This window comes from Bombina bombina, chromosome 1 (assembly GCF_027579735.1).
Source record: "Bombina bombina isolate aBomBom1 chromosome 1, aBomBom1.pri, whole genome shotgun sequence".
Taxonomy (NCBI): domain Eukaryota; kingdom Metazoa; phylum Chordata; class Amphibia; order Anura; family Bombinatoridae; genus Bombina; species Bombina bombina.
The window spans coordinates 674,463,943-674,482,870 of NC_069499.1; the positions used below are offsets into that span (position 1 = coordinate 674,463,943).

At 38.5% G+C, this 18,928-nt stretch overlaps 1 protein-coding gene across 1 annotated transcript in view; it reads right to left on the minus strand.

Annotated features, from left to right (window-relative positions):
- The window catches only part of IDS (iduronate 2-sulfatase), a 93,101-nt gene that overhangs the window by 59,919 nt on the left and 14,254 nt on the right, over positions 1-18,928 (minus strand). Inside the window, exons 4-7 of the mRNA XM_053699152.1 lie at positions 17,831-17,919; positions 13,989-14,189; positions 5,332-5,502; positions 4,783-4,909 (exon numbers count right to left, since the gene is read on the minus strand). Of these exons, the coding sequence (XP_053555127.1) occupies positions 4,783-4,909; positions 5,332-5,502; positions 13,989-14,189; positions 17,831-17,919 (588 nt within the window). The remainder of the gene's footprint in view (positions 1-4,782; positions 4,910-5,331; positions 5,503-13,988; positions 14,190-17,830; positions 17,920-18,928) is intronic.

Here is an 18,928-nt window from a genome sequence, read left to right on the forward strand (position 1 = left end):
TCAATATTCACCGGCAAGGTCGTTATTACCGTCATGGTAATAAGGCTGGTAAATTACTGGCCAGGCTAGTTCACTCTTTCAAACCTAAATCCCAAATTCTAGCTATTAAATCTAAAGGCTCACTAACTGCCAATGACAGAGAAATCATGTCTGAATTCGTAGACTACTACACTTCCCTATACTCTAAACAGCCTATCCACATGGAAGCAAAGCGTGCCTTCTGGGACGCAGTACAACTTCCCACCCTCACTGAGGAGCAGTCCTCATTGAACTCCCCTATAAACCCTCAGGAGGTTCTAAGAACTATAAGGCAAAGTAAATTGGGCAAAGCAGCTGGCCCGGATGGGCTACCTGCGGAATATTTTAAGTTATTAGGAAAGGAATTGGCACCAGTTCTCTCCTCCCTGTATTCGGCCTACTTAGCGGGCACTGAACAATTAAATGATAGATTCTCTGAGGCCAACATCTGTCTATTACTGAAGCCTGACAGGGAACCCACCCAGACTTCTTCATACCGCCCGATCTCCCTGTTAAATGGGGATTATAAACTTCTAACAAAAATCCTAGCAGATAGGTTGGCGAAGATCCTACCACAAATATTTCACACAGATCAAACGGGATTTGTAAAGGGCAGGTCTTCAGTGATAAATATTAGAAAGACACTTGGCGTTATGTCCCACTATTGGTACAACGCACACGCACAGTCCCCTTCTCAGCTACCAGATGCCTGCCTTTTGGCACTAGATGCCGAAAAGGCATTTGATCGGATCGAGTGGGATCATCTACACACGTCGCTGTCGCACTTTGGTGTGCTGGGTGACTTCTCTGATTTTCTGCGGGGATTGTATTCAACCCCTAAGGCTTCCCTCTTAATCAATGGGGAACTTTCCCCTTCCTTCACGTTACAACGGGGAACGAGACAGGGATGTCCCCTCTCCCCTCTTCTCTTTAGCTATCGAACCCCTGGCGTCTTACATCAGGCAACATTGTGCCGGTTTGGACCTATGTGGTCAAAAGCAACATCTGTCACTGTACGCAGATGATCTGCTGCTCTTTGTAGGTGATCCTCGCACTAATTTGCGGCCTCTTTTAGATGTAATCAATGATTTTGGCAAGTTCTCAGGGTACAAGATCAACATTGATAAATCGGAGGCCACTTGGTTACAAAATTCCCGCAACATGAATCTAGCAGACTTTGGTCTTAAAACCACTCAAGGTAGTTTCAAATATTTAGGCATATGGATACATGTTAACCCTCATATGTTATATTCTCTCAATCTTGGCGGGCTTATTAATGGCATTAGGCAGATGTTGGTGGGTTGGGCGAAGCTTCCCCTCTCTCTCTCGGGTAGGGTACACCTTTTTAAAATCGTTGCCTTGCCTATCCGCTATTGGAACCTTTGTTTGGCAGGGCAAAAAACATAGAATAGGCAGGACTCCCTTGTCAATGACGGTAGGGGGGGGTGGGCTCCGTCTTCCCAATATAATGTGGTACAACTGGGCGGCCCTCTCTAGATTTATATTGGACTGGCTGGTGGAGAAGAACTGCTACACTGTCACCGACCTAGAATCCAACATCATTAAACCACTTCACTTAGCCTTCCTGCCTCATGCCAACCTGAAATCCTTATCCCCGTTTATTCAAAATCATGTACTGTTCAGGGATCCGCTGAGAGCCTGGGCCAAGATTTGTAGACTTTGGGGTGTGCACCGATCGACTAGTAAATATCTCCCAATACAAGGTAACTTGGACTTCCTCCCGGGGTATGCCACGCAGGCATTCCAGACATGGCAACGATTGCAACTTACACGACTTCACCAATTTTTTCGCCCCCTGACTTTAGAGGTATTGCCCTTCCAGGACCTACAATCACGTTACAACATACCGCACACACACAGGTTTGCATACTTCCAATGCAGACACTACATATCCACCTTAATTTCTAAGGGATTGTTACCCACAGAATCTTCTAACCTAGACAGGCTCTGTGCTCTGGCAAAGTTAGGTTCTTTTAGGTTATCACACACATACAATTTACTGATTCGTCACTTTGAGGATTCCATGCTTCATGGACTAGCATCAAAGTGGTCTCCATTTAGGGAGTTAGAGGTAGACTCATCAGTGATCGCTATGAGCTTCGAGAGGGCACATCAAAGTACTATTTCTGCGAAATTAAGGGAATCACATCTGAAATTTCTACATCAAGCCTACATCACTCCTGGCTTACGGGCTAAATGGGTTCAGGGGGCTCCCAATTCATGTAACAAATGTAGCCTTGGGTCTCCTGATTGGATCCACTTACTTTGGGGTTGCCCCAAAATACAAAAATTCTGGCAGAAAATCTCGTACTGGCTAACCAAATTAACTAAACAAACCGTGTCCCTCTTGGCGCAGCATGTGATTTTTTTGATACCCAGAGACCTGACATACAAGCATGACATTTTCTTAACTACAATTCTTATGCTAGCTAAGCAGACTGTTTTGAAAGAGTGGGCGAGGAACCAAACCCTGCCTTTTCAGCAACTGCTTAAAACCATACATAATCAGATGTTGATTGAACAGGCAGATACTAGAGGTGATCCTGAGAAAAGGATAAAGAGATTTCTCCTTAAATGGGATGTTTATTTGTTGCATTTGCCGGATATAGTAAGAGATAGGGTTCTCCTTCCCTTTAAAAATAGTCAGTATGTTCTCAACGAAAATCTCAGGGGCAGGTGGTGTCTGTCCTCAGATCGTGCCCATGAGTGATCTGCCTGTTGGAGGGGGGGACCTGGAGGCGCTCTGGGTAAGTATGAATGTTGTATGTCCTCCTCTTATCTTTTCCTCCTTTCTTTCTTCCTTTATATGGTACCTTCTTTCTTTTTCTTCTCTGTTTGTTTGCAAAAAATGTTATTGGAAAAAGCTGAATCTCGGGGCATGCATGGAGATTTCATTTCTCCTTTACCTTTTACAATATGCTCTGTAAAATTGTTTTATTCTACAAATGATCACTTTGTTATATCCATATCATTGTGACTGTACTCGCCATGTATGTCTTGGATTCTTGTTTATAAATAAAGTTTAAAAAAAAATAAATAAATTTCAGCCACAACTGCCAGGAAAATTGTTCGGGATGCAAAGACAAACCCACAAATAACTTCAGGTGAAATACAGGACATGTGGTGTGGCTGTTTGAAGATGAACAATAAGGAGGCACTTGAAGAAAGATGGGCTGCATGGTCGAGTCACCAGAAGAAAGCCATTACTACGGAAATGACACAAAGTATCCCACTTACAATACGCCAAACAGCACGGAGACAAGCCTCAAACCTTCTGACACAAAGTCATTTGGAGTGATGAGACCAAAATTTAGTTTTTTAGCCACAACCATAAACGCTACATTTGGAGACGAGTCAACAAGGCCTATGATGAAAGGTACACCATTCCTACTGTGAAACACGGAGGTGGATCGCTGATGTTTTAGGGATGTGTGAGCTACAAAGGCACAGGAAATTTGGTCAAAATTGATGGCAAGATGAATGCAGTATGTTATCAAACAGAACGCCTCATTTTCCACTTCTTGATTAGAGTTTGAACACTGCTGATTTTCATTCTCAATTCCTTGGATATCTTTTTATATCCCTTTTCTGTTTTATACAGTTCAACTACCTTTTTCCCACAGATATGTAAACTTTTGATCAGGGTCATTTGGGTAGTTTATGTTGTCATTATGATTTAAAAAGAGTAAACACAGTTGATTGATAATAAATGGCTTCAGCCAAACACTAACCATGAGTGAAAGAAATGTTTCTGTGTTATCATTCATATTCTCTGTAAAATGGCGAAGAAATCATAAATTCTGCCAGGGAATGTATATATATATATATATATATATATATATATATATATATATATGTATATCATATGTCATAGTATCTTGTCTCATATCTTTGAGCCCTTATAACTTTTTTTGCACAATATATTTTTTAATAATGTTTTTCAGATAGTGATATTATGAGTAATACTGTACTTTTCGGTGTATTTTTGATGTGTTTGCTGACACTTTTCTGTTTTGTGTAACAGTTAACCAGAGCTCTGAGGTCACGGTAATCATTCTAGTGTAAATCACGATTGTGCTCATGCGTTCACATTTACTTTTATCTTGTCATACAAGAGCTCCTTCCAACGAGCGCAGACGCTATAAACCCAATATCGCTTGTGCACTACTCGTAATCTGGCCCCAAATAATGTGACATACCAGACCTAACTGAAATGAATAGTGTTTGCAACCATCAAACATATGTTGACAAGTGTACAGAACAGAGATTCTGAACAAGGGTATTAGTACACCTTGAAGGATACAAACCTCAGATGGGTGAGTCACAAAGAAATCTGGGTTGAGGGTGAAAGGATGTTAATAAAGTATCGTCTTGTGTACAAATTCTTAATCTTTAAAATGTCTTACATGACATGCATTGTGTAAGACTTATATACTTTTTATATACTTCATAGTATTTTCATTTTGGTGTTTTAATATTACATTAAAGGGTCCTTTGCAGCACTGCAAATATTCACAATATTGTGGTGTTGTAAAATATAAAAGGTTGGGTAGAACTAAGACTAAAATGACTAAATAATTATGTAAACCTTTCTCCAATTTCTGTTCATCTCTTTGGAACTAGACTATGAAGAAAAAATAAATTGTTGATATGGTGGAACAATGCATGAAACAGTTGTCCCATTATAAATGGTTATGTTATCACTCTGAACTATATTTATAAGTCTTGCTTTATAGGACTTACCATGATCAGAGACAAACACAATGACGGTACTGTCAGAAAGTCCTAGGTCTTCAAGGGAGCTCAACAGCTCTCCAACCTGGGTATCAAGGTAACTCACAGAGGAGAAATAGCTCTGCCTAATCAGAAGCTGAAAGCATATGAGAAGAAATAATGTAAGGGAGGCTAACACTAGTACAAAAAATAAACACTCTTACAAGTGCTACACATTTAACAATTCCATAAAAAAGGCAAAAGAATGTTATGCTATAATAACATTATTGCTATCTTTATTTGTGTCTTAAAGGGACATAAAACCCAGTATGCTTATTTTGGGATTCAGACGGAGGGGCCCACATACTAAATAGCAAGCGTAAATAAATAAATGTTCTATCTAAATCACAAATTACATTTTTTCCTGTCCCTTTAATGAAATAATACAGTCAATTTATTGTTTTTTCCCCAAGTCTAATACCTTATTCTTGAATGTTATCGTTCATCATATATAAAAATGCTGTATTCCTCTGTTTTGCTTTTAGCTTGAATTGAGTAAATGTTTCTATAGCAGTATACCTGGAAATGCTTAGGGATAGGACCATATGGAAAGCTCACATTTAGAGCTTTCACATCCTCTCGTTTACGTATATCTGTCCATGGGTTGTATGCAACTGGCGGAAGGTTCTTGGGTATATCTGGATCAGGTGCAAGTGTAATGTTTTCAATGGGATACAACTTCAGAAACTCCTAAAAATTTAAATGCAAAAACAGAAAAAAATAAAAATATATAATAAATAAATAAATAACATATATATAAATGAATGAAATAAGAAACATGAAATAAGTGAAGGTGTTAATTACCTATGTTTCCTTGACTGGTTAGGTTTTGAGGCACCATTTTTTTTTGAGTGACTATATAAGTATTAATTTACAGAAAGAGAAAGACTTTCTAGTACAGAAAGGGAGGTAATACAAAAATAAAAGAAAAATAATAATCTTAATGTAAAAAAGAAAAAAGGAAAGAAAGAACTGAAAGCTATATATACACACTTACACAAATAATAAGAATGTATTAATCATTTAATAAAAGTCATATATTTTAATTAATTAAAGTGAAGGTCAACTTAAAAGTACAGCCTCACGGCATTGCATAGACTTATAAAAATGAGAAGGAGTTTAAGTCATGAATTTTTTTAAATCTATTTATTTTCTTATATTTTTACCTTTAAACTGCTCCACCAATAATAGAACAGCACTCCCGCCCACCATCTTGTCTAATTGATTGACAGATGACGGTCTTAAACCAACTAATCCTTGTTTCCAAGCAGTTTAAAGGTAAAAATATAAGAAAATAAATAGATTTAAAAAAAATCATGACTTAAACTCCTGCTCATTTATATGTCTATGCAATGCCGTGAGGCTGTACTTTTAAATTGACCTTCACTTTAAACAATTTAAGCAGCATTGAACAACGAATAATAATTAAGTATGAAGAAGTTATTAAACTAATATGAATATGTCAGTGTTAGCTACTACTACATAATTATTTTGACATTTTGTAAAATGTTTAAAAGAATAATGTTTATGAATAAGATGTGTATTGTCAGCAAATGTGTTCTGATGGAGTAATATACCAGGTAACGTGTGAAATCATTGATGATGACATAGGTGATCTCATGTATCATGTCAGAACGGATGTAATTTATATAAACAAAAAAACCCGAGAAGGAGTGGAAATTATGTTCGGAATGTCCTGCCTTTTTATGCAAGATACTAATATCCTGTACTATTTATATTGTTTCTAGAGCAATTCATCACCAACATTAAAAAAAACATATTTTTTTACAATAAACAAACTTTGAAAAAAATATTTAGTGAACCATTTAACAGTATATTGAATCTAAAGTACATGACACGCACACATGTACTGTACACCCATAATGCTCAACTCCAGTCCTCAAGTACCCCTGACAGGCTAGATTTTCGTGATATCTTAAAGGTACAGTCTACCCGAAAAGATGTATTGTTTAAAAAGATAGATTTGTATTTGTATTGTTTAAAAAGATAGAGAATGAAGCAGTTGATAATATAAGTAATTTGTAAAGCTGTTTAAATTGCTCTATCTAAATCATGAAAGAAACATTTTGGATTTCATGTCCCTTTAAGCTTAAGCTGCTATCCAACTTCTAGTCTGCGGTCCTGAAGACATTCCCTATTGGAAATAAGAATTTAACGAATTTACATTAACAAAAAAATAATGTGGTCAAAATGTGGCCAAACTGAATGACATAAGATTTTTATTTATTTTTTGCTTAGAAATGATTCTTTCAAAACATTTTTTTTTGTCAGTGCCCATGTCTAGTATATATTAAGTTCCAGTTTTATAGGTTTTGGCTCCAAAATTCGTCAGGAACACCACAATGTGATTATTTTTATGAATGTAAATTCTCAATTAGTGCTGATCCAAGCCTTTAACCCAGGAGAACCTATCTATTTCTGTCCCAAGGAGAATCATGATATATAATCCAGCATCTTAGATGTCACTGTGTTGTTTCCATTATTTGTATAAGTTCAAATGATGTATGTCTAATAAAAACATAATTTATGCTTACCTGATAAATGTATTTCTCTTGCAGTGTATCCAGTCCACGGATCATCCATTACTTGTGGGATATTCTCCTTCCCAACAGGAAGTTGCAAGAGGATCACCCACAGCAGAGCTGCTATATAGCTCCTCCCCTCACTGCCATATCCAGTCATTCGACCGAAACAAGACGAGAAAGGAGAAACCATAGGGTGCAGTGGTGACTGTAGTTTAATTAAAATTTAGACCTGCCTTAAAAGGACAGGGCGGGCCGTGGACTGGATACACTACAAGAGAAATAAATTTATCAGGTAAGCATAAATTATGTTTTCTCTTGTTAATTGTATCCAGTCCACGGATCATCCATTACTTGTGGGATACCAATACCAAAGCTAAAGTACACGGATGATGGGAGGGACAAGGCAGGAACTTAAACGGAAGGAACCACTGCCTGTAGAACCTTTCTCCCAAAAACAGCCTCAGAAGAAGCAAAAGTGTCAAATTTGTAAAATTTTGAAAAGGAGTGAAGCGAAGACCAAGTCACAGCCTTGCAAAACTGTTCAACAGAGGCCTCATTTTTAAAGGCCCAGGTGGAAGCCACAGCTCTAGTAGAATGAGCTATAATCCTTTCAGGGGGCTGCTGTCCAGCAGTCTCATAGGCTAAGCGTATTATGCTCCGAAGCCAAAAGGAGAGAGAGGTTGCCAAAGCTTTTTGACCTCTCCTCTGTCCAGAGTAAACGACAAACAGGGCAGATGTTTGCCAAAAATCTTTAGTAGCCTGTAAGTAAAACTTCAAGGCACGGACTACGTCCAGATTATGCAAAAGACGTTCCTTCTTTGAAGAAGGATTAGGACACAATGATGGAACAACAATCTCTTGATTGATATTCCTGTTAGAAACCACATTAGGTAAAAACCCAGGTTTGGTACGCAGAACTACCTTGTCTGAATGAAAAATCAGATAAGGAGAATCACAATGTAAGGCAGATAACTCAGAGACTCTTCGAGCCGAGGAAATAGCCATCAAAAACAGAACTTTCCAAGATAAAAGTTTAATATCAATGGAATGAAAGGGTCCAAACGGAACTCCCTGAAGAACTTTAAGAACCAAGTTTAAGCTCCACGGGGGAGCAACAGTTTTAAACACAGGCTTAATCCTAACCAAAGCCTGACAAAATGCCTGGACGTCTGGAACTTCTGCCAGACGCTTGTGCAAAAGAATAGACAGAGCAGAGATCTGTCCTTTTAAAGAACTAGCTGATAAGCCTTTGTCCAAACCCTCTTGGAGAAAGGACAATATCCTAGGAATCCTAACCTTACTCCATGAGTAACTCTTGGATTCACACCAATAAAGATATTTACGCCATATCTTATGGTAGATTTTCCTGGTGACAGGCTTCCGAGCCTGTATTAAGGTATCAATGACTGACTCGAAGAAGCCACGCCTTGATAGAATCAAGCGTTCAATCTCCATGCAGTCAGTCTCAGAGAAATTAGATTTGGATGATTGAAAGGACCTTGTATTAGAAGGTCCTGCCTCAGAGGCAGAGTCCATGGTGGAAGAGATGACATGTCCACTAGGTCTGCATACCAGGTCCTGCGTGGCCACGCAGGCGCTATCAGAATCACTGATGCTCTCTCCTGTTTGATTTTGGCAATCAGTCGAGGGAGCAGAGGAAACGGTGGAAACACATAGGCCAGGTTGAAGAAACAAGGAGCTGCTAGAGCATCTATCAGCGTTGCTCCCGGGTCCCTGGACCTGGATCCGTAACAAGGAAGCTTGGCGTTCTGGCGAGACGCCATGAGATCCAGTTCTGGTTTGCCCCAACGATGGACCAGTTGAGCAAACACCTCCGGATGGAGTTCCCACTCCCCCGGATGAAAAGTCTGACGACTTAGAAAATCCGCCTCCCAGTTCTCTACGCCTGGGATGTGGATCGCTGACAGGTGGCAAGAGTGAGACTCTGCCCAACAAATTATCTTTGAGACTTCTAACATCGCTAGGGAACTCCTGGTTCCCCCTTGATGGTTGATGTAAGCCACAGTTGTGATGTTGTCCGACTGAAATCTGATGAACCTCAGTGTTGCTAACTGAGGCCAAGCTAGAAGAGCCTTGAATATTGCTCTTAACTCCAGGAGTTTCTCCTCCTGAGTCCATGATCCCTGAGCCTTCAGGGAGTTCCAGACTGTGCCCCAACGTAGAAGGCTGGCACCTGTTGTTACAATCGTCCAATCTGGCCTGCGAAAGGTCATACCCTTGGACAGATAGACCCGAGAAAGCCACCAGAGAAGAGAATCTCTGGTCTCTTGATCCAGATTTAGTAGAGGGGACAAATCTGAGTAATCCCCATTCCACTGACTTAGCATGCATAATTGCAGCGGTCTGAGATGCAGGCGCGCAAATGGCACTATATCCATTGCCGCTACCATTAAGCCGATTACTTCCATGCACTGAGCCACTGACGGGCGTGGAATGGAATGAAGGACACGGCAAGCATTTAGAAGTTTTGATAACCTGGACTCCGTCAGGTAAATTTTCATCTCTACAGAATCTATAAGAGTCCCTAGGAAGGAGACTCTTGTGAGTGGTGATAGAGAACTCTTTTCCACGTTCACTTTCCACCCATGCGACCTCAGAAATGCCAGAACTATCTCTGTATGAGACTTGGTAATTTGAAAGCTTGACGCCTGTATCAGGATGTCATCTAGATAGGGAGCCACCGCTATGCCTCGCGGTCTTAGAACCGCCAGAAGTGAGCCCAGAACCTTTGTAAAAATTCTCGGGGCAGTGGCCAACCCAAAGGGAAGAGCTACAAATTGGTAATGCCTGTCTAGAAAGGCAAACCTTAGGAACCGATGATGATCTTTGTGAATCGGTATGTGAAGGTAGGCATCCTTTAAGTCCACTGTGGTCATGTACTGACCCTCTTGGATCATGGGTAGGATGGTCCGAATAGTTTCCATTTTGAATGATGGAACTCTGAGGAATTTGTTTAAGATCTTTAGATCCAAGATTGGTCTGAAGGTTCCCTCTTTCTTGGGAACCACAAACAGATTTGAATAAAATCCCTGTCCTTGTTCCGTCCGCGGAACTGGGTGGATCACTCCCATTTCTAGGAGGTCTTGTACGTAACATAGGAATGCCTCTTTCTTTATTTGGTTTTCTGATAACCTTGAAAGATGAAATCTCCCTAGAGGAGGAGAAGCCTTGAAGTCCAGAAGATATCCCTGAGATATGATCTCCAACGCCCAGGGATCCTGGACATCTCTTGCCCACGCCTGGGCGAAGAGAGAAAGTCTGCCCCCCACTAGATCCGTTTCCGGATAGGGGGCCATCCCTTCATGCTGTCTTAGGGGCAGTAGCAGGTTTTCTGGCCTGCTTGCCCTTGTTCCAGGACTGGTTAGATTTCCAGGCCTGTCTGTAACGAGCAACGGTTCCTTCCTGTTTTGGGGCGGAGGAAGTTGACGTTGCTCCTGCCTTGAAGTTTCGAAAGGCACGAAAATTAGACTGTTTGGCCTTTGATTTGGCCTTGTCCTGAGTAAGGGTATGACCCTTACCTCCCGTAATGTCAGCGATAATTTCTTTCAAGCCGGGCCCGAATAAGGTTTGCCCCTTGAAAGGAATATTAAGTAATTTAGATTTAGAAGTCACATCAGCTGACCAGGATTTAAGCCATAACGCTCTGCGCGCTTGGATGGCAAAACCGGAATTCTTAGCCGTTAGTTTAGTTAGATGTACAATGGCATCAGAAACAAATGCATTAGCTAGCTTAAGTGCTTTAAGCTTGTCCATAATTTCATCCAATGGAGCTGAGTGAATGGCCTCTTCTAGAGACTCAAACCAAAATGCCGCAGCAGCAGTGACAGGCGCAATGCATGCAAGGGCCTGTAAGATAAAACCTTGTTGAACAAACATTTTCTTAAGGTAACCCTCCAATTTTTTATCCATTGGATCCAAAAAAGCACAACTATCTTCCACCGGGATAGTGGTACGCTTAGCTAGAGTAGAAACTGCTCCCTCCACCTTAGGGACCGTCTGCCATAAGTCCCGTGTAGTGGCGTCTATTGGAAACATTTTTTTAAATATAGGAGGTGGGGAAAAGGGCACACCAGGTCTATCCCACTCCTTGCTAATAATTTCTGTAAGCCTTTTAGGTATAGGAAAAACGTCGGTACACACCGGTACTGCATAGTATCTATCCAGCCTACATAATTTCTCTGGAATCGCAACTGTGTTACAGTCATTCAGAGCCGCTAAAACCTCCCCTAGCAATACACGGAGGTTCTCAAGCTTAAATTTAAAATTAGAGATCTCTGAATCCGGTTTCCCTGGATCAGATCCGTCACCTACAGAATGAAGCTCTCCGTCCTCATGTTCTGCAAACTGTGACGCAGTATCGGACATGACTCTTGTAGCACCAGCGTGCTCTATTCTTACCCTAGAGCAATCGCGCTTGCCTCTTAATTCTGGCAATTTAGATAATAATTCTGTCAGGGTATTATTTATAATATTAGCCATGTCTTGTAAGGTGATTTGTATGGCCGTCCCTGATGCACTTGGTGCCACAATATCACGCGCCTCCTGAGCGGGAGGCGAAGGTACTGACACGTGAGGAGAGTTAGTCGGCCTAACTTCCCCCTCGTTGTCTGGTGATAATTCCTTTATAGATAAAGACTGACCTTTATTATTTAAAGTGAAATCAATACATTTAGTACACATGTTTCTGTGGGGCTCCACAGTGGCCTTTAAACATAGTGAACAAACAGATTCATCTGTGTCAGACATGTTTAAACAGACTAGCAATAAGACTAGCAGACTTGGAAAACACTGTAAATAATTTTACAAGTAATAAAGAAAAACGCTACTGTGCCTTTAAGAAGCACAGAAAACTGTCACAGTTGAATAACAATGAACCAAATCAGTTATAGACAAACAAATTTTCACAGTAAATGTATTAAGTTAGCAGAGCATTGCACCCACTTGCAAATGGATGATTAACCCCTTAAAACTCAAACGGTTTTTATAAGCAAAAAAAGTTTTTTAATACAGTCAAAAAAACCACTGTCACAGGTCTGCTGTGACTGATTACCTCCCTCAAAATGACTTTTGAAGTCCCTTAAGCTGTCTGGAGACGACCCGGGTCAAGCAGAAGGAAGCAGGAAGACAGAGCCTGAATTTTTTACTGCGTCAAAAGAGCGCTAAAATAGGCCCCTCCTACTCAATATTACAATATTGGGAGTTTCAGTTAACTGTTTCTATGCAGAAATATTGTCAGCCATGTGGAAAAATTTTATGCCCCAACAAGTTTTATCACCAATGTACCTCACAAAACGATAAAAACATGCCAGTAAAATCGTTTTAAACATCCCTTTTTTAATGAGCATGTATCTCTATTGATAAGCCTGATACCAGTCTTCCTACTGCATTTAAGGCTTATAACATCACTTCAGTATTAATAGCATTTTCTCAGTCAAATTCCATTCCTTAGAAAATTACTTTACTGTATATATTTAAACCAGCCTGCTAACAGTCGCTCTCACTGTATTAAAGGCTTTTACTTACATTACATCGGTATCAGCAGTATTTTCTTAGTCAATTCCATTCCTTAGAAAAATAATTCCTCAGAATATGCGAGAACAGCCAATGGATCTTAGTTACTGCCGCTAAGATCATAGAAAACGCAGGCAGATTCTTCTTCCAAATACTGCCTGAGAATAAACAACACACTCCGGTGTCATTTTAAAATAACAAACTTTTGATTGAAGAAATAAAACACCACAGACCTCTCACAACGTCCTATCTTTTAAGTTGCAAGAGAATGACTGAATATGACATGTGAGGGGAGGAGCTATGTAGCAGCTCTGCTTGGGTGATCCTCTTGCAATTTCCTGTTGGGAAGAGAATATATTCCCATAAGTAATGGATGATCCGTGGACTGAATACACTTAACAAGAGAAAGTCCTACAAAATTGCCCTTTCAAAAATAATAATAAAAAAAAAGAAATCCTGCTTGGTTTGCAGTACACATAAATCTACCTCATAACCAAACCTGAGGTAAAATGATTATGCTTTCAGGCTTTTCCCTGCTTAAGTTAAATATCTCAAAAACAAATTAACTAAGTCATCACAAATTTGAGATGTGTAGTGATTTGCAACCTGAATATGTATATTAAATGTAAGTCATGTGTGGTAGTCCTATTCAAAATTATAAGCATCTACAAAAAAGCAGGGTAATACTCAAGCAAATAACTGATATTAAAGGGATATAATGCATTTCAATATTAATTTTATTTTACAATATACGCCCATTAGCAAAAATGCTTTTAGAAAAATGTATCACTGTTTCAGCAGAGGTGTGTATTATGTCTGTGAAGAGAAGGGGTGATGTTTGAATGCTAAAGCAGGGGCCCTTGCAGCATATGTGCGTATGCAGCTTTAAAACAAATAACTTTTATTAGAAACACTATAACAGAAATATCTTTAAAAAATTGTTCTATCGAAAATTGAAATGCACCCTTGAACATTTCAATTTTGATATTTCTATTATAATGGAAATATCACATGCTCTAACTTGTTTTTTCTTACGCTAGCAACTCTGTAAACCATATAATAAAATGTCATAACCCAAAAAATAAGAGGTGAGCTTACTTCTGGGAATCTAAACGGGATGTGTGGTTTGTGGTAGCCAACAGCAAGGAAAAACGAAGTGTTCTGCTCTTTAACAACATTTAAAAGTCTGATGGCTTCTTTTGTGCTTTGAATATCAGGAAGGGTTCCTTCTGGGACATCTGAAACATTCACTGGGCATATCAGGTTTTCATGAAGTTGTCCATCTTTACCCTTACAAGTCTGCACAGAACAAAAACATTTAATTACTGTATTGCAAATTATATGTCATTCCTATCATAAACATGAGTATGCTGTACACTGGGTCTATATATAACTAGTTTAGTTTATTATATATAGATTAAAAACATTTTTAAATAAGATATTTTAATACTTTGATACCTACTGGTCACCTAAAAAAGTTCACAAAAAAATTGTAAAAACGCCACCATATAAAAAAAGTAATAAGTTTTATTCAAAAGACATATAATCATTAAAAGCAAACACATACGGCTAGATTACGAGTTGTGCGTTAGGGTAAAAAAGCAGCATTAACAGGTCCTAACGCTGCTTTTTTACGCCCGCTGGTATTACGAGTCTTGCAGGTTTAGGGGCACCGCACACTTTTTTGGCCTTACCGCAAAACGACTTACGTAAACTTTGTAAAGTCTTTTTTCTATGGGACTTCCATAGCGCTGGTATTACGCGTCTGTCCTGGGAGGCCAAAAAGTCAGCGGAACACCCTATACCGACAAGAGTCCTAACGCATTTAAAAGTCAGTAGTTAAGAGTTTTATGGTATAACTAAAGTGCTAAAAAGTAAACTAATACCCATAAACTACCTATTAACCCCTAAACCGAGGCCCTCCCGCATCGCAAACACTAAAATGAAATTTTTAACCCCTAATCTGCCGCTCCGGACACCGCCGCCACCTACATTATATTTATGAACCCCTAATCTTCTGCCCCCAACATCGCCGACACCTATATTATATTTATTAACCCCTAATCTGCCGCCTCAATGTCGCTGCAACCTACCTACACTTATTAACCCCTAATCTGCCGCCCCCAACGTCACCGCCACTATAATAAACATATTTACCCCTAAACCGCTGCACTCCCGCCTCGCAAACATTAGTTAAATATTATTAACCCCTAATCTGTTGTCCCTAACATCGCCGCCACCTACCTACACTTATTAACCCCTAATCTGCCGCCCCCAACGTCGCCGGCACTATACTAAATGTATTAACCCCTAAACCTAAGTCTAACCCTCACACCCCCTAACTTAAATATAATTTAAATAAATCTAACTAAAAATTCCTATCATTAACTAAATTATTCCTATTTAAAACTAAATACTTACCTATAAAATAAACCCTAAGCTAGCTACAATATAGCTAATAGTTACATTGTAGTTATCTTAGGGTTTATTTTTATTTTGCAGGCAAGTTTGTATTTATTTTAACTAGGTAGAATAGTTATTAAATAGTTATTAACTATTTAATAACTACCTAGCTAAAATAAATACAAAAGTACCTGTAAAATAAAACCTAACCTAAGTTACAATAACACCTAACACTACACTATAATTAAATAAATTAACAACAATTACATAAATTAAATTAAGTTAGCTAAAGTACAAAAAAACACTAAATTACAGAAAATAATAAACAAATTACAAGATATTTAAACTAATTACACCTAATCTAATAGCCCTATCAAAATAAAAAAAAGCCCCCCCAAAATAAAAAAAACCCTAGCCTAAACTAAACTACCAATAGCCCTTAAAAGGGCCTTTTGTGGGGCATTGACCCAAAGTAATCAGCTCTTTTACCTGTAATAACAAATACAAACAACCCCCCAACAGTAAAACCCACCACCCACACAACCAACCCCCCAAATAAAATACTATCTAAAAAAACCTAAGCTCCCCATTGCCCTGAAAAGGGCATTTGGATGGGCATTGTCCTTAAAAGGGCAGTTAGCTCTTTTGCGGCCCAAACCCTAACCTAAAAATAAAACCCACCCAATAAACCCTTAAAAAACCTAACACTAACCCCCTGAAGATCGACTTACAGTTCTGAAGACCGGACATCCATCCTCAAGGAAGCGGCAGAAGTCTTCATCCAACCGGGCCGAAGTCCTCAACGAAGCCAGTAGAAGTCTTCATCCAAGCTGGGCAAAGTGGTCCTCCAGACGGGCAGAAGTCTTCATCCAGACGGCATCTTCTATCTTCATCCATCCGGCGCGGAGCGGGTCCATCTTCAAGACATCCGACACGGAGCATGCTCTTCATCCGACGACTACCCGACGAATGAAGGTTACTTTAAGTGACGTCATCCAAGATGGTGTCCCTTAGATTCCGATTGGCTGATAGAATTCTATCAGCCAATCGGAATTAAGGTATAAAAAATCCTATTGGCTGATGCAATCAGCCAATAGGATTGAGCTGGTATTCTATTTGCTGTTCCAATCAGCCAATAGGATTGATCTCGAATTCTATTGGCTGATTGGAACAGTCAATAGAATGTGAGCTCAATCCTATAAGAGTTGGAAGGAAACCAATGGCACTACTAAGAATGGAAAGACCTATTTACCTTTCAGTAAGCCATTTATTTGGCAAGGTGCGGGTGCTGTGTATAGAAACTAAATTGCACAACAAAAGAAAAAGTATACACTTATAGCACTCCTAGGTCAATGGATCATTGAATTTATTTTAATAGCTTTTATTAAATCAATAACACCAATTATTCCCTAGGGAATAAATGAAATTGGGAGAAAACTTGAATTGATAGGAATATTAAAATATAACTTTTATTGGGTTCAAATAAAATAGGAAAAAATTAATTAAAACCACACTTAGGTGCCGACTGTATAAATTAAATCTAACCAGTACAAGTGATAAAGATTTGTAATTGCCACTACTTGTGACCACTACTGTAATTAATATCAAATTGGGTAAAAAAATTACCTTGTAGTTATAATTACACAATATTATAATGCACTATCCAGTGCATATATGGGGTATATATAGGTATACCTTATGTAGAAATTGTATTATGGCAATTGATTTAATCCCTTATCAGAGGTATCTCCTAAATATATTTGTTTTTATACACAAATAGTATTGCTAACAGATATTGGCAGATCTGCTGAGACAGCAGTTGTTTGAACTGAAACTGAATTATTATAAATTTGTTGAATAGTTATATATTGTAGGTTCTTAATATGTTTATTTTGTGTGTGAATTGAGATGATAATTCTTAAATAATTCCAACAGTTTAGTTTGTTTCAGTGTTCAGTGTGTTTAGTGCACTTTAGTTATACATCGTCAGGATGAGGTAACCTTTATTGAATTACCATGCTAGATTTGTTATAGTTATATAATGACCATGGTATTAGGTAGACTTGAATGGGAGGCTGCAAATTAAAGCGCCGTTGGTTACCGCCTTGGAACTAATAAAAGCTTCTGGATGAGTACGGTAATTAACTTCTGACCATGTAGTAGTACATCATATCTAAGCTTCAGTGTTAGCTGCTCGATATTGGCAGTGTACAGCAATAATAAACACAATATGATTAATGTTCATTAGTTGTAATAAGTGTTAATCACTACACACCGTAAAGATGAGCATTAACCAAGAAATTTGTGCTTCAATCCTATTGGTTGATTTATTTTGAAATAAAGTCCGCTTAAGAGTTTAAACCAGACGAATGGGCAATGAATATGTACATCATACATCAATCAGAACATATATGTTTAACACAACTCCTCATCATTATACTGCATAACTTATATATAGCTATAGAAATGTTGCACTACTGTGGTTAAAGATGCTCTCTAAAGCCATACAATATCCATTGCAAATACTCTATACCCACCTTTGTGTTCTCATATTTTTCAGAAGATGGATGAAATGGTGGAACTGACCAGCTGTATGGATAGTCATCACTATGATTGGAAGAAATACCTAGAAAATGGATTGAGGAGAGAGGGGAAGAAGAGAGTGTCATAAAAGTATAAAAATTCTACATACACTTTGCTTACAGTAAATATAGTTATAAGCGTAAAGGATCATAAAAAGCACAAAATAATGTTCTGATTTGTTATATAATTTTATTATTGCACTATTGAGTAAATATAACTGTATGTTTAACTCCTGCAAAGTTAAAGTCAGCTCAAGAGCAATAAACCACTACTGGGAGCTAGCTGAACACATATGGTGAGTCAAAGACAAGAGGCATATGTAGGTAGCCACCAGTCATCAGCTACCTCTCAATAGAACACTGCTACTGGGCCAACCAAGGTATGGTTTTCAACAAATAATACTAAGAACCACAGTAAATTTAATGACAGAACCAAATTGAAAAGTCTCTTAAAATTAAAGTTTAATTTTCACGTTCTTGTCATCTAAATATTAGATGTACTTAAGGTACAAGTTAATTTTATATATAACAATAGACATTTAAAGCAGACTACTTCAGAGGTAAGAGAAGGACAATTAGATCGTACATTTGGTATTAATCCCTTCATTATAAAAAATAAATTGGTAATCCTAGAAAAAAGAAACAGGAACATCTTAAAATCTGATGTAGCAGCTAAATGTGCATATATGAGATAGACAAGGGAATTTTAAAATTGTTTAATTATATTAAAGGGACATAAAACCCAAAATGTTTCTTTCATGATTCAGACAATCTTAAACAACTTTCCAATTAACTTCAATTATCAAATTTTCTCTGTTTTCTCGTTATTCTTTGTTGAATAGCATTGAGGTAAGCTCAGGAGTGTGCACGTGTCTGCAGCACTATATGGCAGTAGTTATGCAACAATGTTATCCATTTGCAAGAGCACTAGATGGCAGCACTGTTTCCTGGCATGTAGTGCTCCAGGCATGTTTCACGTTACCTATCTAGATATCTCTTCAACAAAGAATGACAAGGGAACAAAGCAAATTTGATCATAGAAGTAAATTGGAA